Genomic DNA, 26,709 nt, shown 5'->3' with positions numbered 1-26,709 from the left:
AATAGTGGACCAAACAATTACACACACATACACACACTTTGCAACACTTCTCCCAACATCAAATATATGAAGGTGTGAAGCAGATTATTTCTTTTTATTGAAGGAATTTACACAAATAATAAGCCTGCAGTGCGCAAATAAATATTACCGCCGCTACTAGTATTATTATGAGAAAAATCTTTTTGCGCACACTTTAAATGAAAGACAGTATGAAAGACAGTAAACACAGACTACTACACAAAGAGAACCACGCTGAACACTAAGTTAGCAGTGTGTTAGGGACGCCAAGCCTAAACCAATGTGGTCTAGCAACATAGGCACCATAGCCCAATTTTAATTGAAATAATAATTCATCGCAAATGTTCCAATTTCAGTTATTTCCGAAGCTAACTGAAAAATAAAGAAAAGGAAAATGTAATTTTGCTACGTGTTAAGGTATGCGCCCCTCTGGCTTCGAGTTAATGTAATATTATATAAAATAATATGGTACTATCACACTATAACACTACCTTGTTTGGAATGTATTACACTTTGAACATGGAAACTGGGTAGCCGCAATATAGATGTGCATGTCCACATATAGACCTATAGAAAAAAATGTATAAACAAATATAGGCAGACCACCAAATAGTCAAACACATAGATACTATGAAGTGATTATATGTCTGTTGTGTGTGTGCAGATAAAGACTGAAGGTTTGATCCACATAATGGGAAAGGATGGAGAGGGAGGGATGGAGGGAGGGAGGGAGTAGGGGATGGGGTGGGGGTGGAGGGGTGGGGACGCAGTCAGAGCTGCGCATCTGTACAGGCAACCCGAGAGGAGAGGCAGAAGGAGAGAGACGACCGGGACAAAATGAGGACCGCGGCAGCAGCAGCAGCAGCAGCAGCGGACGAGTCGACATTGGGAAAAGGAAAAGACAGACGACAGGACGGCGTCGAGAGAGACCGATGAGGCATGAAAGGCTCCGGAGGACGTGCTGTAGCTATCACCCCAACATGGAGGCGAGTCGACTGTAGCATGCTTTAAAGGAGATCATTTCATCGTAGCCTAGAAGCAGCAGCAGCAGCAGCATCATCGTCACCATCATCATCAGCATCATCATCCGTCCGTCCAACCTGAGCGCAGAGGAGGACAGAGGAGGAGAGATGGGCACCCAGGTTGTGCAGACCCTGCGTCAGGGAGTGTGGGCATCTCTGACCGGGGGCTGGTACCACGAACCGGACCAGAACAAATTCAACAACTCCTGCCACCTCTATCTGTGGATCTTCCTCCTCATGCTGCCCCTGTCCCTCCATCTGGTGAGTTTCTATCAGGGGACATGACTTTAAAGGCCGTGAAGGGGGTGTTAGGTGTTCATGGTAGCCTACCTATGGGTGAGACTGTTTATTTATTTATTTATTTTTAAATCCTCCACCGTTTATCCCTCTTTGGACAAGCATCTCTCAGTGTGCGGCTGCTTGTTGGGGAAAGGAGGCTATAAAAACGCCACTGTCGCAGTGTTTCTCCCCGCATGCGGTGACGGAACGCGTGTCTGCTCCTGGATGAGGCAGGAAGCGTGAAACTGTGGCTCAACAATGCCCTCATGTCATGGCCTTTGTATGGTGTGTAACACAGGCTGCCCTGCGCTCTCCGACAAAACCCCGAGCGAGGAACTCGGGACATCACTAGTTAGACTCGCTTACTTTGTAGATGAATATTAACATACACTGGAGGAAAAATCTAATTTTTTTATAGACTCAACTCAACACAGTGATAGCTCAAATGAACCTCCAAATTGAAAGGGACATCGTCGTTGACCTTTGTGTTCCCTTCACTTTACACTGTGTTATAAAGCAGGAATGAAGAGAAGACTTGCAGCTATAGGTCAGACACCTTGACCTTAGCTGTTAGCCGACAGTTGCTACGTGGCCTACAGTACTGGCTGTGATCTCATCATGCACACCTACTGTTGCTGAATGTAACTCATTGGGTTTGTCAGTACACCAAACTGATGAATTATGTTTATTTGACGTGCTTGATCCCCACGTCTCTTCAGTCTCTTGAAACAGCAAACCAGGTGCAAGACATCGGGCCACTTTCAGTCATCAAACATGCATGTGACTTATGTGCTGCTCTATAACTTCATACTATAGTTCATAGAAAGGAAAAGTAGCAGACTTTGTGAGAGTGACAGATTGGATGTTGAAGCGCTTTGCAACTTATATTCATTAATATTGAAATGTTTTGTCAACTTCTCCTTCCCCTTGTGAGAATTACTGCAAGCCGTATGAGAGAGATGCTTAAAATTTCTATTTTGATAGCATTTTATCTGAAGGTCATGCATAACATACAACAAAAGATCAACAATAGGTCAAATGTGAGGAAGAGTCAATTGTAAGCATAGATGCAACTAGACAGCAAATTTGTACTTGCAGACATGGATGAGGGTCCATACCCAACAAAGCAGGAAGTCTCTCTGGACCAGTATAACTCATGTGTGTCAGCATGCTTTGTTTTTATGCTTCCTGTTCTATGCTTTGGGCCATTCCTCTCATGGGAATAAGTACATTTAATGAATCCACCAATTAATCAAAGGCGATATAACGGTTCACACACTTTGATAACAGTGCGGCTGTGTGACCGAATAAGCTTTGCCTTTTGCCAAATGTCACTTAAATACAACAGGTAGAGAAAAGACAGGTGGTGCTCTTCCATCTAAAGCCGACTGCTATAGTTTCAAGCATCAAATCGAACACTGCTCTGGTGCAGAAATCATATTCTCTCCCCCTCTTTTCACAGGCCCTGCCTCCCACCACCATAGCTTTGAGCATCTACTGCACTTCCATCACCGTCTTCTTCATCCTCATCAAGCTGGCCAACTACCGGCTGCACCTGATGTTCGATGAGGGTGAGGCAGTGGTCCGCAGCAGCCTCTCTGACCTGAGCAAGGTCCAGGAGAAGAAAAGTAACGCCTCGGACTCATGTTTGCCTGCCAGCATCAGGTAAAGCCCCATACACAGACACACACACACAAACACACACTCACACATGGTCAAAGAGCTCAAATATTCCTTCACAATACCCCAGATGTGATTTCACATTTGTGGATGGATTACAGGCCATTCAGATATTTGCAGTATAATCACATTAAACAAACTAGCATTTTTTCCTCCTTTTGCCTCATGTAGCTCCCCTTGCCAGGCAACTCATTACAAACTGTAGGCCAGAGGGCAGAATCCTAAAATACAATTAAATTATTGACAGTCCCGTCAGAATAATGCCACGGATACTTAGCATAACCTTTCTTAACAGGCTTGACATCCACTTGTGTAACATACTCAGTCAGCTTTTCTCCCTTTGCATTTATTCACTTTGACATCTTTGTTTTCAAGATCAGATTATTATCTTGACAAAGGTTCCACTGTATTTCAAAGACTCAGTACAGCTCTGGTAAATGAGCAAATTAATGACAGGAGGTCAGTGTGAGCCACTCTGCTCTGACACACTTACACAGAGACTAATAAAAGAAATCAATCCTCTCCCGTTCCTTGCATTTCTTTTCATTTCTATGTCTATAAATCATTGTCTTTTAGTATTCTGAGCATGAGAGACTGACAGTGAAGGGCAGATGATTTACTCATGGAGTATTGAGAACTGGAGTATTGATGTATCTGCTTTCACAGAGATTCCCCATTCTTCGTCATTTAATTTCTCCCACGTCTCTTGTCTTTGTCTGAAAGGAAAAGCAGCACAGTCCCTGACAGTGTTGCCATGACGATGCTGGCTCGTAAACGTCCCAGTCCGGTGATCCAGGTGACGGTGAAACAGACTGAAACCAACCCCGGTCTGATTGGGGTGGTGAGTGGTATTTGCCACTGTGAACATACAGCACGGAAAACACTGTCCTGTTTGTTTTGCTCTAATTCTAATCACGTGTCTAAATTTTTCCTCCACACAGGACCTTTCAAAGTCAGATGAGGTGAAGACCTTGGAAGGTGATACAAATTTTTTCTGTTGGTTTGATTAAAAACCTTATTGAAGGAGTCAGATGGGTCAATATTACTTGAGAAACCTAAATAAATAAACAGAGACATACCCAACTCAATGCACGAAGCATCACTGACGGCTGCTGAGTGCGAATATGATGTGAATCATAAACTTTGGCCTTCATGGTCACCAGGGGCCGATGTCACAAAGATAGACTCATGTAACCAACAGTAAGACGTCTAAATTCATGCTTTGCACAAATCTACAGCAGGACTTGGTATGAATGTTGAGGAAATAAGACCAGCAGAAAGCAACCTGCAGAAAAAAATCTCTCACCCGAAGATATTCCACCAGGAAAATTCAGTGTCACAAGTAACAAAAAGCATACAACAAATTTTCTTTATTTTTTTTTACTTATTTGGACAGGACGAGAGATCAGGCTGAAATAAACTGAATCCTGATTTCAACCCAATTGAACATCTCTCTGATTTTTGTCAGAGGTGTTACACAGCACTGTTTGCAAACAAAATAGAAATAGCAGAACAGAGTCTGAATGTTAGAAACGCATGAAATTATAATGTGCTTAGATGGCTTATGTTTAACTCAGAGAAAGGCACCTGGGCCCATTTTCTGCAGGGGTTTTTTATTTTTAAATTAGTGGAATCCATGAAAACAGGTGCACTGCGTTCTGTTCATCTCCCCATTTGTATTTTAAACGCTCGATAACATTTTGTTGATTTCCAATATCATGAAAGTATTTATCATGTGTCCTAGGAAATCAATGATGCATAAAGCCATTTTATTTCATGCAACACAATATTTAACCCAAGGGCACCAGTAATTCCTCTATAAACCTTCTATCTATTTGGGGATTTGCGTGATTTGGGGGAACAAGTGTATTGCCAGAATTGGTTTTTCCAGTAGGATACAGCCCTGCTCTTCTTTTCTAACACATTAACAAAGATGGACAGCTTTCTCTACTGCAAACACATCACTTATACATATATTCAGACTTGCATAGAACTAGCAGCCAGCCAGTTTGTCAGCCATAAAGACCAGCTGACTGCTTCCAGTAATACATTATGACGTAATGCACTTATATTAGTCAGAGTGAAGTCAGCTGATCAGAAAAGGGGAAATAACCACTGGGGTGCACTGCATCACATGACTGCACAATTGTACCAAGATGTTGGTATCTGTTTTAGCAGCAGGACCGATCTGGCTTTGGCAGTTTACTGCAACGGAAAAACATTGATGTGTTGCTGGCTAAGTGTGGATTTTGTCTGTTGTCACAGCTCCTCAATGAAATCACCTTTTTGTAGCAGGAATTTTAGGATTAGAGCTATTTTATGATTATTAATCTAAAAATCTGAAATGGAATTACATTTCCTTTCATTCCAGGACAGGGGGAGAGTGCTTCAGAGGAGAAACCTATAGAGGGAGGCCTGTACCCAAGACCAGAGCCCTCTCCCGATGACCTCTCTAGTCCCAATCCTGACCAAGCTGCCCCCCTGCTGCAGGCCCAGCAGAGGCCCCCATCCCGGGCTGAGAGACAAGAGATGCATCCTGGATCTGCTGGTGGGAAAATGGACACAGAGATGAATGAAAATGGAGTTTTACATGAAGGAATGGATGTTCAGAGCTCTTTGATGGGGACTGACAGAGTGCAGGCTGACCAAGAAAGAACAGCAGAGAAAGACTCAGTACAGGACAGAACGGAGGACAAAGACTGTGAAGAGATTGCGGACGGGGAAACAGCTGATGAAGGTCTGCCTTCCTCCAAGGGAAGTGAGGATGAGAGCGAGGAGGAGAGTGAGGGACAAAAGGAGGTCTCTGATGCCAACAATAACTCACTGGAGACACCCAAAGACAGCCAGGATGATTTTGTTGATGCCCCAGAGCCTCCTGCGCAGGTAAGCTTGTCAGTTATTTTGAACCGGTTTTAATTTGATGCCCCGGGACTTCCAAAAAATGGACTATCTCAATGCAAAGGTGTTCATCTACTGTTGTAATTTGACTATTCTCCTCATTGTCAGTGGAACTCTGCCCTCTGACTCCTGTGTTATCTGTCAGGTCAAGCCACCAGAGGAGCTGTACTGTTCTGATGAGATTGAAGTGGTTCTGGTGGACAACTCTGGCCCCAGGCCTGTTTCTGCTCACCGGGACGACGATGACACAGTCAAGATCATCATTACCATGAGCTGTGACCCTCAGACTGCTGCTCAGCTGGAGGAGAGCGTCAAACAGAGCATTCTGGAGAACGCACAAGTAAGAATTAATTTTGGATCTCATGATTAATGGACCCCATGAAACATGCTTATCTATCCATCTCTTGCTGTGTGTGTGTGTGTGTTTATATATATATTAAAATTGGTTACAGTGTTTTGTACATGCCACACTTTAATTGATCTTTGTTGTATTACTTATTTTTAGTTCTATTTATTTTTTATTTGACAATAAATGGAAAAGGAATATTTTTATTTTCATTTTTTGGTATTTTTCTGTACAAAAATGCACCAAACCATGATTTAGAAATGACTTACACCCCTAATATATAGAAAGATACATACTGTAGAATTTTTTTCTCAAAGTTCTCAAAGCTGAATTATTCCATGAAATGGAAATATTATAAAAAAATCTTTGAACATTTACCCAAAATGCATTCTAATGTTTTTGGTATCTTTGAAAACTTTTTGACTTCCACATTTCTATTGGATTGATTAATGTTAGGGTGCACAGCAGATCAATTCTCACTGAGGTGTTGCATTTGAAGGATAGTGGGTGTGTCTTTGTGTGTCCTTCAAGGCTCAGAAGGATGCTGGAGAATGTCACATCAAGATCCCTGTTATTACCTTTGACTCCCCTGAGGAGGACAAGCAGGAGCCACAAGAAGGTGAAGAAGCGGCAAGCTCAGAGGATGACCCCACCCTGAAACTGCAACAGACAACAAGTGAAGAGTTTCACCTTTGTAAAGAAACAACCAGTGATGAGTCCGCCACACTGGAGTGTCCAGATCCAGGCCATGAACATCTCGGTCTACAGATGCTCACTGACAGTACGCCAAGCCCACAGTTGACAAATGATAACAGCTCATCGGGTATTGATGTCCACTCCCACCCTGATGACACAGACCCTCTTGATCATAACGTGGATTCACATGGTTTCCTGCGTCTTCCACCGGCTTTGGGTCGCTATGGGCCTGGTGGAAGAACTCACATCCGAGGGCTGAGCATGGACAGTGGAAAAGATGCGGTGCTACTTTCAGACCGCTCACACAGCACAGTATGTAGGCTATTTAGCTCTGCTTTTATTTCTGTATCTTATTTATAGTGATCTCCATCCATCTGTCCATGCATACTGACAAATATTTGTCTCTGCATTAGACAATGACCAGTTCCAAGTCAGATCTGGAGGCAAAGGAGGGCCAGATTCCCAACGAATCCAATTTTTTGGAGTTTGTTTCCTTGTTGGGGTCTCTTAGCACCAGAGCAGGTGGGGCCAGCACACAGGAAGATGAGGGGCTGGAACGCAAACAGGAAGTGGGAGCTGCTGAGGAAGGTGACTCACAACACGAAGGTTTGTTCCTTTACCTAGATCCCCTTTATCTACACCTTTGAAATAAATGAAAACACCCGTTTAGGGGGACTATGGGGGTTTAGGGGCGTGCAATTGCTTAGACAGAAGCCCATGTTATTATTTTCAAACCGCTTTGATCAAAGCAGCATCAAGAGTGCAGATAGACTTTTTCTCCAATGGCAGAAGTAGGCCAGCAACATCGTTGTTTTTTGGGTTGTCCCGCTTTTTCGAGGGAGGTCAAATTCAATCAGAAAAGTAAAGTTTTAATCATTAAAAACCAAAACAATTGAATAAGGCTAAAAGTTCACAGAGGTAAGTGTCCATCTATAACTGCTGCAGAGTTGAAAAGGATAAATAGAGTGATTAGCGTCTACGTTTCATTTTGAATTTTCATGTTTATTATTATTAATTCAAGCAAAAACAATTTTCACCTTATATGTTTGACAGAGAATTTGAGTTTCACTTCTAGACCAGATGAGACAGTCACAGAGACCAACATGGAAAACAAACCAGAGAGACCCAAGCCACCAACCAGCCTGCCCACAGACACACTAAAAGCTATACCACCCCCACACATCCCAATAGTCTCCCCTGACAGGTATGTATGACTGTAAAATTACATGCATCAATAAAATAAATAAATAACAGCTGAATTCATGAACAAACAGACATTTACTTCCACAAACTGTTATATTTTGATTGCGTTGTGCGCCTTTAGTCCACAGACGGACAGAGAGAAGGATCCAGATTATGATTCACTGCCTTCACAAACCTCTCAGTCAGAGAGCTCCATGCTGCAAGTCATCTGCAGACCCGAGGCTACCAACAAAGAGGAAGCCTACACCTTCCACACTGTACACAGTAAGCAGCTTCTCCTCAACTAATATAAAATTCGAAAATGTTTGCAGTATTTACAGATGATCTCCCATTAGTACCTGGAAATGCTCCGCTTTTTCTGCCCGGGAGAAACTGAGATGAGTCATACGTAGTCAGAAAACAACAATGAGGTGCTGCAAATAGACTCTATCAGTGTGCTGGGATGGTCTGATAATATCTGCGCAAATAGTATGTGTGGGAGGCACTGCCAGCAGGTGAAACAGCTCAAAAAGATGACTGATTAAATGACCTTTTTTTGGAATGGCCTCAAATTATCCAGATGCTGCTCACCTATTCAGTCATTGTCCAGTCTCTGGTGTCTGTCTGTAATTTTAAATAAATCCTGCATATTCCTTTGAATCACTTTGACAAACGTGTTATCTGCTTGCCTAACCAGGAGACAGGCCTCGTAAGCTGTATGCAGAGAGGGCCCTCAACCTGCCTCTAGGAGCTGAGCTCATCACTGGGAACATGTGGTATTGTAAAATTTTTATTGTACCCTCTTAATTGTGTTTCTTCTCATTCCAGCAACTATATCTTACCTCAGGAAATCAGGTTTATTCCACACATTAACCTCAGCCTGTTATCTTTGTGTTTTGCATGTATCTTCAGTGACCTGCTGTCGACTTCGTCTAACTCAGAGTGTCAGGACGGTCTGGCAGGAGCTCACGCTGACTGTCCATTCCAGCGACGTATCATCCCTGCGCATAGGCTTCGGCCTCGCAGGACGCACCCTGAGATCTTCCAGGTGTCTATCTGCTCATTTTTTTCTGTGTAATTCTGCATTACAATTGCATCCATTTTGACCAAATCTGGTTTACTAAAACTTGAGGTAGTTAGAGTATATGCATATAAATATGGTGTTCTTCCAGCAAACTAGTTGAATTCTCTCCACAAATTTCCATGCAAGCTCACGCATGGGTGATATGATCTCCAGCACCCACAGTGGTTTATTTTATTCATCAAATGTTGGTAGCAGTAACACATCTGAAAAAGGTAGCAAATATGACAGTGAAGTGATTGAACAAGAATTCAGCGAATGTTAATACACTGTTCATACATCTTACATGTTACAAAAATTTTGCACAGGAACTAAATTCAAACACTAGAAAGACTTCAATCAATCTCTCCAAGTCGTGAAAAATTAACAACATAAAGCTATTTCCTGTCAGCAAATACTAAATAAATCACATCCATAAATAACATAATGACAATAATAATGAATCAATTGTTTCCAAAGAGTAAAGATTAATTTAAATTTGCATTTGAAATTTGAACTGACCAGAAGTGGACATAAATTCTTTGATATGATGAATGTTTTCTCTTCTTAAAACTGACTTGAGTCAATGCTGCTGTTGAAAGAGTAGTGAAAAATCAGTCCTAACTGGGTGGACATCGGGGCTGGATGCAGACCAGCAGTGGTGACATAAAGTGCTGGATCAGTTGTTGAAGCTGAAGCAACACACACTCGCTACTGAATCATTAATGCAGTGCTTTGTGTGTGTGTGTTTGGACTTGTGTTGCACAGAGTGAGAAATATGTTGCTCTGTGTAACTATTATGACCCTGACTGTGTTTTGATTTATTGCACATTGAATATCAGGTAGATATAAAACATCCTTTTTTGCTCCTGTGTCACTGCAGCTGAATTCATGTGGGTATAAATTATTTGTCTTCATGCACAGGAAGAAGACTCCTTGGATGAATCATCAGAGACTTCCACTCAGGAAAAACCGACTAGGAAGATTTATTACAAACTTGAACTCTTTCCTGGGAAGTGGATCAACATTTTATACGACAGACTCACCCTGCTTGCCCTTTTAGATAGGTAGCATACAGATTCCCTGTCTGCTGACCCTCCTCATCAGTAAGCGGAGACTGTTTACTTAATAAGCTACTGATTGCACTGTGACCATTTTTTTGGCTTTTTGTACAGAAATCAGGATGTCCTGGAGAATCTCTTTTCAGTCTTCATGGCCTTCCTGGTTTCCTTCCTTGGCTTTGTGCTTCTCAACCACGGCTGCTTCAAAGACTTCTGGGTCTTCCAGTTTTGTCTTGTCATCGCCAGCTGCCAGTATTCATTACTGAAGGTATAAACAAACATTTCTGCAGAAGGCAGCCAATACTGCCTCTTCCTGTTAGTACGTTATTTCAATGAAAGGCTATGTTTATGGTTTTCAGTTTTATTTGATCATGCATTATCCTCAAGAACTGTACATTTACTGATACAGTATGCCATTGTGGCCTAATGTCATTTACAAGAGAAACTGACCTCAGCCTTGCTCTTTGCTCCCCCTCACCTCTCTGATCAACCTGCTTGTATCAACGCAGTTTTTCAGTTTGTTTTAATGTTCATTTCCATACAGTAATTCAACTCTGGCTTCTATGGTTTTCCTTACAGAGTGTTCAACCAGATGCAGCTTCACCAACACATGTAAGTTTAATCTTACTTTGTGTGTGAGTTTTAAAAGGGTAGACCAATACTAGCAAAAAAGAATATTTGCAAAGTCTATCCTCCCTTAAATCCATGTTGGTTATTTCCAATTCATAACTAGTGTTGGTACAGTGAAGTACATTGTCATTCTCTTGCGCGTAATGAATTTCAAAACAATTCCTTGTTCATATTTAGAAATTTTGACTTGTATAGCAGCAACATGGCTACAGAGCACCTGCCCCCACTAAGTCACAAATTTGTATGTGTTGTGTCTCCCCAGGGTCACAACCCGTTGGTTGCCTACAGTCGAGCAACCTACTTCTGCATTTTCTGTGCTCTGATCTGGCTGCTGGAGCAGCTGCTGAGGCTGAAGGACCTGCCTGTCTCCACCCTGTACGGGGTCACCATTGTCTGCCATGATGCATTGCGCTTCCTACGAGACCTGTTAGTGGGTAGGGGTAATCATACCGTAGAACTTTGTTTCAGACAGTCCTGCTGTTACACAACACCCATTTTATTTCTCTATATCATTCATTTCCTTGTCCTCGACAGAGATGTCTTTTGTGTCATGTGCTTACAGGTTTCACCTACTGTTTCCCAATCACCTTCCTAGTGGGCTTGTTCCCTCAGATCAACACCTTCACCATTTACCTGCTGGAGCAGATTGACATGCATTTTTTTGGAGGGACAGGTTAGCAAAGTTGTTTCTAATCTTGTTCATTAATCCGATTGGATTTTCATTTTAATCCTCAATTTTTATTGGATGTGGATTTGTTGGTCTGGTTTGATGCCTATAAATGTAATCCGCATCGCTTGTATTCTTGTTTAAACATCCAAAGTTCCTGACTTTCAACCTCAACTCTCTGTCGTTGATATCCATTGATAAAATTAAAAATTCATGACTACATATTAACAGTGAGCTTTTAAGTATGTATGTGGGTGTGTAGATATAAAAAAAATTAGGATGCAAAAATTCAGGTCACTTGCATCACCAGGACTGCAAATCCATCAGGTTTGACAGTTTATCTTTTTACTCCAGGTGACTCTCATCTCTCATTGTTTATTGTGCTGCTTGTATTTTCATCCTCTTCTAATTTGTGTGTCTCAGCGGCAACAAGTCTCATCTCTGCAATCTACAGCATCCTGCGAAGTCTGATTGCTGTGTGTCTGCTGTACGGTTTCTGCTTTGGTGCGCTCAAGGTAGAAAGAAAAAAAAAAACCAAACAAACAAGAAAAAACAAAACAAAACCCAACAGCAACAGCCTTTTCCCTTTTTCAGAGTTTGTGTTCATGCTTATCCTCCTGGTCGATTAGAGGAAGACAGGCAGTTATAAATAGCAGCCAGGAAGTTTCACTGATGGAAATAAGCAGAACTGCAGCAGAACGCAAAGTGCTGCAAGTCATCCTTCAAAAGTGACTAAAAGAGTATACTGAAGCACGATTCACAGTGGTATGTGTGTGTGTGTGTGCATGGTAACAGGAACCATGGGATGAGCAGCATACCCCAGCTCTGTTCTCCGGTTTCTGTGGCCTTTTGGTGGTATTCTCTTATCACCTCAGCAGACAGAGCAGTGATCCTTCAGTACTGCTGTGAGTATCACTGTTTGTGTGTTTGTGTGTGTGTTTTCATGCAGACACTGGGCCTGACTTACCACTTAATACAATGTAATGATTCTAAAATAAATGAGACATTAGAGCTAAATTCATTGACATCAGGAAATGAAGGCCAATGGTAATGTATTTGCTGATTGGGGTATTTACAAGGGGAGACTTCACTAGGACTTCTTCCTCCAATATTGTTTCTCTGAATAAAAAAAAACCTCACGAGTCAAACTAAAAACTATTTGCAGTTGAATTTGTTCCATAAATCATGTGAAATGTTAATATTTCACGCATAAAAACAAAATGTTGTTCTGGCTTTGAGTCATTTTACGCTTTCTAGCAAAATGTCTATTCAACATAGTGAACCATTAGAAGTTTTCATTCTTCACTTCCACTCTTTCATATGTAACTTTTTTAAAATCACAGATCTCTGATCAAGTCAAAGGTAATGCCTGCCTTGGTGGAAAGTGAGGAAGAGGAGGAGGAAGCTCCTGACATTAAAGACCCTCTGCCTGAGAAACTTCAGAATTCAGTGGTAAATAAGGCTTAATATCAAATTAAACTGATATCATGCAACATCAGTCATGTTGCTTGGGGAGGGATTGGGATGATGACTTCAGGTCATTCTCATTCACTTGAATGATCTAGCTCAATGAAACCAAACCAGTTTTCATTTTACTCTCCTGAGGAGTCAGTGGAAAAAATTCTGCTGTTTTGAATTGCAGTACCATCACAATAATGATCAATTTAAAATAAAAACTTAATGACACTTTACCTGAGGTCTGGAATCTATGCATACTTCGTGGGAGGAGACAGCCTCAAACTTAGTGCTGTGAGTGAGACAGTAAAATAATGTTAGCTGTCTACTGTTGTGTGCAATTACAGGGAATTATGCATCAGACAAAACCACCCCCCACCAGCCCGCCGCCTTTTGCAGTATTAATGGGGATTGTGAATCTCTCAACTCCGCTCAAGCTGCTGTGTCTTTGATCTGCAGAAATGAAAGGCTTAGAACAATTAGACAGAAGTAATCACATAGCTAAATGAGCCTGACAAACAAATGCATTTTCATTCAGCCTGGATTATTAAATATTGCTGCTGCTCCTCCTTCTTGTGCGCCACAGAAAGAGATCCTGCTGTCAGATGTGGTCATCTGCTCTGTTGCCTACATCCTAACCTTCGCTATAACTGCGAGCACTGTGTTCCTTTCACTAAGGGTGAGAACCTCAGTTATTGCCTGTACACTTTTAAGCTCTGCCGTATTTTGTATGAATCATATTTTACCGAGTCCAATAATTCTTAATATCTGATTTATTCAAATATTTATCTTCATCACATGTCATTATAATTTGTTCCCAGCCCTTTGTGACCATTGTGCTGTACGCTCTGGCGGGGACAGTGGGCTTCGTCACTCACTACCTGATCCCCCAGCTGAGGAAACATCACCCTTGGTTGTGGATCTCTCACCCGATTCTCAAGACCAAGGAGTACCACCAGTTTGAGCCCAGAGGTCAGCATCCCTTTCCTACTCGGTCTGGAGTTGTCGCCTAATTATTTACTCTGTACTTACGTCAAAGCACAGATAAATAAGTAGGAAGAGCATCGTCTTCACAGTGCGCAGTTCTTTAAATTTGTCATGCTGATGAGTGAAAATGTTTAATAGGTATTAGGATGTGCACATCGCAAAAATTCACATCACAATCGGCAGTAGCCTCGATCTTCAGACCCAATTAGCAGCATTCATCTCAGGGTGGTGATGTCAGTCAGTCACTCCAGCCCTCTGGTCCAAATGGGTCATATATCAAGTGCATGCACATGACATTCAGTGCCAATATCCTTTAATGAGACTTCAATGATGACTCTGTCTGACACAGTGACACCGTATTTTTTTCATGCTTTGCAACCGCAAGAACATAATTCTGATTCATGTGAATTACTTGACATTTTTTAGATGGATTGGCATCTTGTATCGACATTCACAGTCCCCAGATGATGAATCTGGCTAACTCTGATGACCTCTCTGACTTTCGGTCCGCACAACTGCTAATGAGTAATATCTCAACAACCACTGTATGGATGACCATGGACAGGATTCATTCATACAGACATTGGGTTTCCTTTACTTTCCCGGTCTCCCATAATGTGGCTTCTGACCAAATATCTTCCAAACTAACATAATTTGTGTTGCCCACAGCCTTGCTGTGTATTTAATACTAAGTACCAAAAGTGAGCATGCTAAGGGGCTTAATTGAAATGGTGAACATGATAAACAATACACCCGCTAACATCAACATGTTGCCGTCGTCTTTGTAGGAATGATGGCATGCTGATGTTTGCACTGCTGCGTGCACTGATGGCTTCACAGAGCCACTACTCGGTTGCACTCTCTTAATCTTGGTGAAGAATATTAAATCTCATCCATGAATATTAAGACAAAACAATATGACTCCATTTTCGCTTTCCGACAAGGCAGGCGTAACTTTTGACTCAATCAGAGATCTGTGATTGAAAAAAATGTTACATATGAAACACGGGGAAATGAAGAATGAAAAATAATGGTTCACTATGTTTTAATAGAGTGAACTACGTTTTGTGAGAAAGCGAAAGTGCAGTCACATTATAGCAGATTTTGATTAGTGATTCAGATAGATAGATAGCCACCATGGCGCTTCCTTACTGTGTAACAAATAACACATGGTCCAAGAAACACCTCTGTGTGCACTAGAGGGCTGTGATTCTGACATGATTGTGTACTGTAATTTCTTTGTCCTTGCTTGTGTTCCAGAGGACGCTGTGCTGATGTGGTTTGAGCGACTGTACGTGGGGCTCTTGTGCTTCGAGAAGTACGTGGTGTACCCGGCCATTGTCCTGAGCGCGCTCACTAATGATGGCTTCGCCCTCAGTCACCGCAAAAAGCTCGGAATCCAGTGAGTGGAGGCTTACAGCCACACACACTCAGCATCAATACGGTGTGTTTGTGTGCGTTTGCTGAACCAGCTGTTGAATCTGTTTTCTGAACTCGTGCTTGTGCCACCTCCAGCTGTGATGTTCTCCTGACAACAGTCGCCGGACTGAAACTCCTGCGCTCCTCCTTCTGCGACCCGAGCTTCCAGTTCCTCACTCTGCTTTTCACACTCGTCTTTTTCCACTTCGACTGTCCACATGCCTCTGAGAGTTTCCTGCTGGACTTCTTCATCATGTCTATCATCTTCCATAAGGTGAAACAGAGATTGTCCTCCAAGACACAATGTATTCCGTCTAGAAACATACAGTTACAGTTTCGCAGGGTCTGAGAAAATAACCTGAACTGTCAGCGCTGGCATGAATCTGCACATTTTTAGCGAAGCTCTGTTATGAATTGGTTTGAGGTTACTACGTAGAAAGAAATATAATATTTTCAACTGAATTACATTTTTTGTTAAATTAAGTGACTTGCCTACATAGTGGAATAAATGTATTTCATGCCACCACTTTACCACACGGAATCCTTTTCAGGTGGAAAGTAATAGATATCACTCCGTTTCCTGCAGGGTTTTCTTGTGTGAGCTCTTGTCATCAGGCACTAAGTGTGTTCCTCTCCATCCAGATGCGTGAGCTGTTGCTGAAGCTTCATTTCATCCTGGTTTACATCGCTCCCTGGCAGATTGCCTGGGGCAGCGCTTTCCATGCCTTTGCTCAGCCGTTTGCTGTGCCCCGTATCCTTTCTCCAAGACCTCTGTGTGCGTTGTGTGTTTGTGAGTGAAAGTGTATCAGTAGCTGCTTTTCTTTCCTTGACCAGTGTGCGTCCAGACTCAGCCATGCTACTGCTCCAGACACTGCTCACCACTGTCTTCTACACCCCGCTGGCCCCCTTCCTGGGCAGTGCCATTTTTATTTCCTCCTATCCAAGGCCCATTAAGTTCTGGGAGAGAAACTACAAGTAAGTTTGAGTGAAGCTTTAGGTTCCCAGAGAGCCTGGACATGCCACTGAAAAATGCTGGACCCTTCCACTAAAAAATCAAAAGTCAAATTGAACCATTTAAGTGTTCAATTAGGCTGTTCGATCTTATTTCTTTGTGCAATAGTCCTCCAATATATGCAAAAACAACACCACGTTCTCTTATTACTATGAACATGAGCATGATTTAATCCCACATATACTATGAGCCAGTTTCAAATAGTCTTTAATGCAATCCATGGCTAAGAATACTCCCAGACCATACCAGACGTTTCCAGATTTCTGAGTATCATTCACGAAACAGTTAATGAACATTTACTAATAAATGTTAATAGATTGTTGGTTTTGGTATTTTCAGTAAAACAGCTCAGAAGTGAAGTAACATTCCCGACCACTGTGCCCATGGGACACAGACAGCACTGCCTTTAATGTGCTGCAGCTGTGTGTGTTTTTAGCATTTGTCTGCTTTTTTTTTTTTTATCACCTCCATCTAAAATCAATCTCATCTTTTTGAGCTGAGCTAGGGCGGATTAGCAGAGAGATGCTACATCCCCTCGTTGTCCTCCTCCTGTCTCTCTCAAACTTAGACAACATAAGCCCTCTGTTCCATCTCACTTATTGATGTGAGAGGCTGTTTGTGCTTCAGCCCCGCCGAGAGCCCTCCAAAAATACTTCTGTATCTTTGTTGTGCACACTGCAGTAATTTTACATGTGGTAGCCTGCGATTATTTTTAGACTGTGTTGACAGTATTTGTAGTGAAACTCGTGACATTATAATCACTGACAGCATCGTATCTGCTGGAGTCAGCTCTAGGTGGGTGGACACCGAAAAATCATGTGGTCTTCATCTTTAAATTATTTAGTTAAATCTCATGGCTGCAGAAATTTCCCTTTCCTGTCAGTGTGATATGATGTGTTCTTCAGAAAACACTGAAGAAGATTCACTATAAGAGGATATATTTTATTGAGCTTCCTTTTTTTCGAAGGAGAAAAAGTAAAGCAGTCCTGAGGGGATTTAAATATCTGTATCAACCCCTCTCTGATTTGGGGAATGTTGTTTGAAAAAACAAACAAAATTTTGACTTTACTCAAATCTGATGTTGTAGCTCATCTATCATAATTTTCCACCAGAGACACTTAAAAATGGCTCATCACAATATGATAAATGCTGACTTTGGATTTCTTCCTTCACCATTCTATGTGATTTCTGCAATTTTTTTGTTTGCCTTCTGTTTCTCGCAGCACAAAGCGTATTGACAACTCCAACAGCAGACTGGTGTCCCAAGTGGATAAAGAGACGGGTGAGTTCTTTTTTTTATATATATATATATAAATGTAGCAGCCGTCGGCTACATCATTTATATTTAGTTTTTTGTCAAGATAGCTTTTTTACATTTCACTCAGCAAAGATTTGATCTTTTAAGAAGAAAGTAGCCATTCTTTCAACTCAGCCATCTATCTGACTCACTTTCCCCCTGTGCCTCTCTTAAAGGGTGTGATGATAACAACCTCAATTCCATCTTTTATGAGTACCTGACTCGCTCGCTGCAGCATTCACTTTGTGGCGACCTCATGCTGGGCCGATGGGGCAACTACAGCTCTGGAGATTGTTTCATCCTGGCTTCAGACTACCTCAATGCCCTCGTCCACCTTATTGAGATTGGCAATGGGGTGGTCACATTCCAGCTGAGGGGGCTGGAGTTCAGAGGTACAGCTATACCTGTCTTCCTGTTTCCATCTCCATTTCCAAATGGGTGGAGAAATAACTACGCGCTTCGCTTCCTCTCCTCTCTCCATCTTCAGGCACATACTGCCAGCAGCGAGAGGTGGAGGCCATCACAGAGGGAGTAGAGGAGGATGATGCGTGCTGCTGCTGTGAGCCGGGCCATTTGCCTCACATGCTATCATGCAATGCTGCTTTCAACCTGCGCTGGCTGGCCTGGGAGGTGATGGCTACCAAGTACCTGTTGGAGGGTTACAGCATCAGTGAGAACAATGCCGCCACCATGCTGCAGGTGTACGATCTCCGAAAGCTGCTCATCACCTACTACCTGAAGGTACGTTTTCACTTCAAGATGAAACATCTTAGTATATGTTAACAAATTTCATCTTTAAAGATACTGGTTAATATTTGCTCATTATAGCGGTTCAATTTAAAGGAAATTATGCACAGTTTTTATGCCTGAGGTGTCGTACTTGGACCGCGCTGGATACATGTAAGATGCAGGGCAGTTTACAGAGAGATACAGTGAAAATTCTTTCTTCAGCCTGGGTTGAAAAAAGATAGAGCTCGAGATTGCACAAGTATCTTCGCTGATTTTAAGTAGGAAAGATGTTGCTTTCACTCATACAAACTCTAAAGAAGACCTTTTAACTGTGCTAGTGTCATGACTTTTTGGTTTCTTTGTTCGCGCTCACAGTTAATTTAGGTGTTAATGTCCCCATCTCTATAATAATATTGTCGCAGAACTGTGAGAATGGCCGATGACTCTTCTGTGGTATTTTCTCCTGTACTCTAGTTGCTAAAAAAAAAACTCCCTCTCATTTGTATAATTTCTGTGGTTCCCTGTTATTTTAAGTGTCTTGAAAACACCTGTATTTACCAATAATTACTAAACCTGTGGTGTCAAAGTGGGGTTTTTCTTTTTATTACTTTGACAGCAGGAGTCACTAGTATGGAAGGAAACCTAAATAACACAGCAGCTTTGGACATATTCAATCAGCCTCTCTCCAGTGTTGGACAGAAAATTGAATATTCCACTTGTTTAAACAGGCTCTTAAAGATCAGCTTGGCTTATAGTGAAATATTTGAGTTGGCAGTAAAACTAATGTCTTCTTCTGCATTAAACATAATTGCAAATTGGCAGCCTTCCCCTAGTGAGCCCAGATGTAGTCAGCAGCTATACGCATGTAAAAGTCCACATTTTCATTTCGCTTTCCATTTGTTTTCCTTTTGCCTGGTGGCCCCCCTTTATGTGCTACAATTAGTCTTCTTTCTGTCTGTCTCCTCCTCATGCTCATCAGAGTATTATTTACTACCTGGTCCACTCCCCCAAACTGTCCACCTGGCTCAAGGATGCTGCCATCCAGGAGGCACTGCAGTCCTACACCAAGTGGCACCACATTGAGCGAGACCCTCAGGTCTTTAGTGTGAAGATCGATGAAGACTACGTGCACTGCCTACAGGGGGTGACACGGGCCAGCTTCTGCAACGTCTACCTGGAGTGGATCCAGTACTGTGCTGGGAAGATGGAGACGGTACATCACATTTAATCAGACTTCGTTATGGGTTAGACAAGCTGAACGATTTTCTGCTGTTGTTGGTGACGGCCGCTGTGCCCAAATTCTGTTCGTTTGGTTTGGTTTGTGTATCCAACAGCAACCTTTAATACTAAGGCAAAGAAAATGCACAAACGTGGAAGCTGGAAACTGCGAATGTCTGAGATTTCATAGATTTTGTTTCTGTCCAGCCCGTGGAAAGCGATGAAGACTCTCCCCTGGTTACTCTGTCCTATGCTCTCTCTGTCCTGGGGAGGCGGTCTCTCGGCACGGCGTCCCACAACATGTCCAACAGGTAAACCTCAGAAAATTGTAATGTGGGAAGGTCATGATGATTTTTACAACTTGTTAAAGACATTTTTGGACAGTGAACTGTCCTCTAGGCCAGTGGGATGCTGGTGTTGTCCTCGCATCATGAATAATAATTAAATTGTAACTTTTTAATGATTCATCCATAGAGGACAAAGGGGTGGGAGCTAACAATAGGCCGGTTCGTATAATTTGGATTTCTTGTGTTTCCAGCAGCGTATGTTGTAGGCAGTGCTGTTGTGATTAATAAATGAAAGAGTTTCACGACATTTCTAAAAGTACTTACTTGCAGTTAGGGAGAAACACCAGAAGGGGGAGTCAGCCTCTAAATCTTTAAACATGCACATCAGTCAGACATACTACTGTCACTGGACATCTTTTCTAAAAATAATTCATAGTTTCATAACATCTCTGTCCATTTTTATCCCCTTTTCTCCCCTCCATCTCCTGCTTGCCTTCCACAGTCTGGAATCATTTCTGTACGGTTTCAACACCCTGTTTAAAGGAGACTTCCGCATCGCGACAAAAGATGAGTGGGTTTTTGCTGATCTGGACCTCCTGCAGAAGGTGGTGGCTCCTGCAGTCAGAATGAGCCTCAAACTACATCAGGTGGAGTGCATGGTGCTGTGAAGTGGCTGCTGCTTTGGGACTATAAACCTGCCTCTCTTCTGACTCCTACTATCTCTTTTGCTTTTTGTCTTGGCCAATTTTTTTCAATTGCACCTCAAATGCTGGGAAGTTGTGATTATTATTTACTTTGGCTTTCTATTTGACTATCTCTATTTTTTATGCTTTGATTGCCGTATATAATTATCAAATAACAAATGTAGTCGATAATTTCTCCCTCCTTGGGTACTTAAGTACTGCTCAAGTCAGATTACGTCCCACTGGGTTCCATCATGCCTTTCCTGCCCTTTCAGGATCACTTCACCTGTCTGGAGGAGACCGAGGAGGCATCGATTTTGTATGAAGCCATTACAAACTACCGCAGTAGCCTGGTCATCTGCCACGAGAGTGACCCTGCCTGGCGTAAGGCGGTGCTATCGAGCCGTGACACCCTGCTCACTCTGAGGCACATGATCGATGACGGCACAGACGAGTATAAGATCATCATGCTCTACAAACGCCACCTCAGCTTCAAGGTCATAAAGGTAAATGATTTTTGCCGGAGGTTTTTAAATGTGAAGAGTATTTCAAATTTCAGAAATCGCTAGCCTGGAAAAGGTAACAAAACCCACCTGCGAGCACCTTTAAATCACACTACACCAACTGCTTTTTGTGTAAATCAAACAAGAGGATCCTTTAGGGAGCTTTAGAGGTGCTGGTGAGGAGATTTTTGAGGATGGAGACACTGGAGCAGCCCCTTCAGAAACCGTGTTGCTACAGTAATATCACATTGATTATGTTGATCTTTACTTACAATCTTGGGACTTACCCTGGCTCACTGCTCTCTATGTGACCGGCCTTCTGGCACACAAATGCTGAAATGGTTCCATTCAGAAGCTTTCATAGAATTAGAAATTTCATGGTATGATAGTCCAGTGTCCAGGGAATGCCAGTGCAACAGTACTTTTGCCATCATGCTCTGTCTGGGCCTTTGTTCCATGAGCTCCTGTACCATCTCATCTCTCTCTCTCCAGATCAATAAGGAATGTGTGCGTGGTCTGTGGGCAGGCCAGCAGCAAGAGCTGGTGTTTCTACGGAACCTAAACCCAGAACGTGGCAGCATCCAGAACTCAAAACAAGCTCTGAGGAACATGGTGAACTCGTCCTGTGACCAGCCCCTCGGATATCCCATGTACGTGTTATTCGCAGCGATGCTGCCATATCACAAGTGCCACACGTGGCGGCACCGCAGAGCTGCTGTTGTTGGTGCTTTCACCTTCGCAGCATTTATAAAAAAAACAAAAACAAAAACAAAAACAAAAAAACAACAGTTTTGACTGAGGTGTTTGACTTCTTTATCATTGATTTCCAATAATCTGATTGGATGAAATGTGTTTCATAACGTTTTAGGTACGTTTCACCTCTGACGACGTCATATGCAGGCACACACCATACACTTCGCAGCATTGGAGGAGGAGCTTTAAGTTTGGATGCCATTCGCTCCTGGCTCTGCACTAAATGGTTACGGTCAGTTTATCTTATCTCATCTCAATAGTCCAGTCGGTCTTCTCTTCCTTAACTTTTTCATGTAGTCCAGTCTGCTGGGTAAAAAGATAGCACTGTAACTGAAAGATTGTGGGTTCAGTTCCTCGAACAACCATCGTAGCATAAAAAAGAATCTGAGAGGCTGATTAAAAACATGGTTTGATTTATTTGACTTTCTTCATAGTACACAACTAATTAAAACTTAAACGTCCCTTACAATCTCTTTTCGAACGCTCGGTTTCAGCTAATGTTTTTGCTGAGAATGCTGTCAATTTTATGACTGATTTTGCTCGACAGCTGAAAAGCTGTTGCTTTTATGAGCTTTTTTGTTGCAATATTTTCCACCAAAGTGAGATCATTACATTTCACAAGATATTTATTTTGTTTATAAGATTTCAAAGTAAGAAACAAAGAAACGTATAGTATCTAATCCTAAACAGTGCCGTCAAAGATCTAAGAGGTCATATAAGGACAGTATAAACAAAGTTTTACAACCAAAGGTAAGTACGTAATCGCATTTGAAATGAATTCTCATAGAAGCAGGAAAATCAATCATGCACTGAGCTGATTAAACTAAAACTTGGTGGAAGTCAGTGGTGGGGACAGACTTCCTCCCAGGGACAGTGGGAGTTTAGAGTGGGATGGCTGCCAAAAACCTGCACTTTCTACTGTGGCGGCAGTGTTGCCTCTCACTTCCCTCATTCTCTCTCCTCCTCCTGCTCCATGTCCATCTCTCCCACTATCTCCTCCTTCCTTTCTAAATCCCTCTTTTACACATTACTTTCAGAATAGCATATTGTACAGGCCCTGCGTTAACTCCCGTGGGTCACTTAATGGGATGTGTATATGCATTTGCACATGTGTCTGGTTCACTCTTAAGCTTCTTAGTAGCTGAGTTTTCCTTTCAGATTAGATTAGATGTTAATCCTGTTTCATTGGCCTTCAGTTAAAGCTGCTATCTTAATTTCCCTAAGTAGCTGAGGATCAAGAGGACAGACTGCGCCTCTTCAGCCACAGCACATTTAACTAATTTAAGAAAAAGGCCAGTCTTGTGTGTGTCACGTATGTTTGTGCAGTTACATAACACTTCTCTCCCAGTGTACGTTTTTGTGTGCTTAACCAGCTGCTATAGTCAAAGCTTGCTAAATTTTTGATAGCCTTCTGCCAGTTTGTGTCCCTTGCGCTGATGTGGACATGAATAAGTAAATCAATGCTGTGTGTGTTCTGCAGGGTACGCAAGGACAACCTGACCAGCTGTAACAGCGGTGTGAACATGGAGGATGTCGACTGCGGTGCCGGAGGTTCATCTTCACTGAGCCACAACCGCCCGTCTTCCGTCACATCTAACAGCTTGAGCCTCTACCAGCACAGAGCCAGGACGACACACAGCCATAGGCATCACAATGCAGGTACACATCAACACACACACACAAAAGAGACGTCTACTTACTGCATAATTTACTTACTGTGACCTTCACAAAGACCTAATTAATACCCTGATTCCTAAAATCAAGTCTGAATTATGAAATGGTTGTGAATCAGCCACCAGGATGGTGCACATGCACACACACAGACGAACACGTTGCTTGTTTTGGTGTTTTCATGGCATTTGGTGGCATTAGAAAACACAGACGTACTTGTGATCTTGTGCTTGATGTTGACATTTTGTGTCACAGTTTGTTTGTACTGTGCTAAATAAATAGATAAATAAAAAAAAATAAATAAGAGCGTGCTTCTACAGCTAGGAGAGAGTACCGCAGTCGCTCAGTGCAGCCTCAGAGTCAGCGTCCCCCTGTCAGCAGCCAATCAGGACCCATCCTGGACTCAGGCTCCACCCATGGGCTTGTCCAGCGTCTGTCCAACAGTCAGCTCTCTTTCAACACATCTATAGCCTCAATATTCTCCCAGGTACACACACACACACACACACACACAGACACGCACAAACTGCATACGCAGTCGTGCATTTTGTAAAATTGAAGTTTAAGTGTTGAGGATTGCTATCTCTCCTCTCAGGTCCCTCGTCTCTCAGGAGCCGGTGGAATCAGTTCGCAGCTCCAGACAGCACCACATCAGCAGCGCTCCAGCCAGGTAAGACCTGTCACACATTTGCCGCGCTAACCTTTGTGCTGGTCTGTTCTTTAGTTATGACAACTTTTGACACAGATTTTTTTATTTTAAAGTATACCTCACAGAAATTCTTTTTGGTCATACTGCCCTTCAAGGGTTTACACAAAAAAGCATGTTCGAAATTAAATATATAGATGCTTTAGAAAGCACATAAAAAATTCATTCATTCATCTTCTACAGTTTATCCGTTTCCGGGTCACAGGGGGTGATGGAGCCAATCTCAGCTCACACTGGGCGAGGGCAGGGTACACTCTGGGGGGCCAACATACAGAGACAGACAGAAACAAACAACCACTCACACACATACTCAGACTTACAAACTTACAAATTGTATGAATTTCCTCAAGCTGATCTGAGACTGGAGTGAACTGACTGTATTGTCAGCATACAAATGAAATGAGAAATAGTGCTTCCTCACCATCTTATAAGCCTGTTATATAAACTATTTTGTTCTTTTTGCGTTGCTTGTCTGCAGGTCTCCTCATCTTCGTCCACTCTCAGCCTGCTCTTTGGGAAGCGTAGTTTCTCCAGCGGCCTGGTCATCTCTGGGCTGTCTGCTGCTGAGGGGGGAAACACCACTGATACACAGTCCTCGTCTAGCGTCAACATCGCTATCGGGCCCTCACATAGATCCAGCAGCAGGGCCACGCAGGTATGGATCAATCGACAGGCAGATGTGCAAAACTTGAGTTCTACTTTATACAATGTCATTAATTCAGTACTAGATTATAATGGACAAATCATCATATCTTGTACTATAAGTACATTGTGAGAGGAAGGCTGAAATTTCAGGGGGGATACACACTGAGAATAAAGTTCAACATTTCAAGCCCAGTTATTATTAAAAGGCCCTATGAGCATCAAACAGTTGCCATTGTGTGTTACTTCCTACTTCCAGGCCTTGTAATTGTCAGATCCTATCAGCGTTGCAGCATTTAGGACCACTGATGAAAATTTAAGCTGTAAAGTTTATCACACAGTTAAATAAGTTTTCAAACCTCTTTTTTTTTTTTTTTTGTCCTGCAGGTAAAAATTCCTTTTGCTGTTCTCAATGCAGGCTGAAAAATAAAGTTTCTAATGTCTAACCCTAACCCTCTGTTGTCCCTCCCATTCGTCTCCCTCAGTGGACGTCAGAGCCATATGAGAGTATAGACGCAACCTACCCCAACGCAGCCGTCACAGCGAAAGATGGGACACAGTCATGTGACCGAGGCCAGGTCACCAGCCAGGGATTAGAAAAGACCCAGGAGGAGTCAACATCAGTCTCAACAGCTCCAGAGGCAACGGATCAAAAGACTGTCTGAGAGAGGGAGAATACACACACACACACACACACATATGAGAGAGCCCATACTCATGCCTGTATACAGAGAGGACTACGAAACACATAATTACACATGTACACAAACATACAGTGGATTGTATGAGGGAGCACTCATTGACACGAACCTGCCTTCTCTCCTGTCCTCAGCATGTGGTCTCACCCTGTTGTCTGAATGTAAACATTTCTGAAAACACGACCTTGGCTCTGGTGGATGAATTAAAGAACTTTTTAAATGAGGCTGCCTCTTTCTACCTCTCCTCATGTCAGCTGTGGTGAAACAACACTCGCACAGCAAGTTGTCTTAACAAATGATGCTTTGACTGTTTCAGCTTTCCAAGAAATCTCCAGGATGACCACTATAGTGTTTGAAGCCGACATGTGATGCTTCAGATTTTATAGTTTACAGTGTCATGACAATTCTACTCAAGGCAAATAAAACACTGTACAGGACTATTGTACTCAAATTGGCATAAACAATAGCTTTACACCGATATACAGTGAAATAGAAGAAGTGGAGGAATTGTGGAATGATGTGTCAGTACTCAGAAAAAATATAAAATGTGAAAACTTTGAAATGGTCTCATGTTGGGAACTAAAATATACATGAAGTGCAATTTAATTAATTAAAATATGCAAAAACTTAAAACCCATTAGATAATTTTAAACATTTCTGCAATATGTTGAGAAGTGCGTTGGTGGACACATGACCTAATTTCTCTGAAATCACAGCCCTGAACTGAATCAGTACTAAACAATATGAAGTACAGATCAGATAATCCATGCAATGTTTGGTGAAACCCACTATCAACCTCATGACCATCTGCAGTTAAAGTCATGAATGCCAGCACAAAATGTACCAGTCTGTCAGCTAGATACCGAGATATTACACTGGATGAACTCAAGACTTCCACCTTGGAAAAAGGTCAGGCAATAACGCAAATAAGCAGATTTCTGTTAGGTTTGCTGGAGAGAAGGACCCACTAGCAGACAGCACAGTTCAGAGGTCAGCGCAGGTTTAATGTTTCTTCAGCACAACCAAACAAACAGGAGCAATATGCAAGGCAGAGGTTCCCAAAACAGAATCCAAAAGGTCAGGCCCAAAACAGGCATAGGTCAAACACGA

General features: G+C 42.3%; 1 protein-coding gene across 1 annotated transcript; it reads left to right on the top strand.

Annotated features, from left to right (window-relative positions):
* Positions 1 to 1,148: 1,148 nt before the first annotated feature.
* pcnx2 (pecanex 2) lies at positions 1,149 to 25,782 on the top strand. The gene is made up of 40 exons (XM_029521176.1): positions 1,149 to 1,301; positions 2,782 to 2,984; positions 3,723 to 3,840; positions 3,941 to 3,977; positions 5,371 to 5,882; positions 6,043 to 6,237; positions 6,775 to 7,251; positions 7,353 to 7,527; positions 7,993 to 8,143; positions 8,264 to 8,406; positions 8,819 to 8,897; positions 9,034 to 9,169; positions 10,106 to 10,248; positions 10,357 to 10,510; positions 10,822 to 10,854; positions 11,135 to 11,306; positions 11,435 to 11,545; positions 11,963 to 12,054; positions 12,335 to 12,444; positions 12,883 to 12,991; positions 13,581 to 13,673; positions 13,816 to 13,966; positions 15,242 to 15,383; positions 15,497 to 15,674; positions 16,043 to 16,151; positions 16,246 to 16,375; positions 17,636 to 17,694; positions 17,886 to 18,101; positions 18,197 to 18,450; positions 19,418 to 19,651; positions 19,864 to 19,967; positions 20,446 to 20,590; positions 20,902 to 21,132; positions 21,622 to 21,779; positions 21,998 to 22,114; positions 23,363 to 23,541; positions 23,874 to 24,040; positions 24,149 to 24,223; positions 24,738 to 24,914; positions 25,387 to 25,782. Exons 1-40 carry the CDS (start codon positions 1,149 to 1,151, stop codon positions 25,564 to 25,566), a joined length of 6,402 nt encoding a protein of 2,133 aa, XP_029377036.1. The 3' UTR covers positions 25,567 to 25,782.
* Positions 25,783 to 26,709: the final 927 nt, after the last annotated feature.

Source organism: Echeneis naucrates, chromosome 15, assembly GCF_900963305.1.
Source record: "Echeneis naucrates chromosome 15, fEcheNa1.1, whole genome shotgun sequence".
In the NCBI taxonomy this organism is placed as follows: Eukaryota; Metazoa; Chordata; class Actinopteri; order Carangiformes; family Echeneidae; genus Echeneis; species Echeneis naucrates.
Note: the sequence above shows the minus strand (reverse complement) of the source record. Positions and strands in the feature narration are given on the sequence as shown.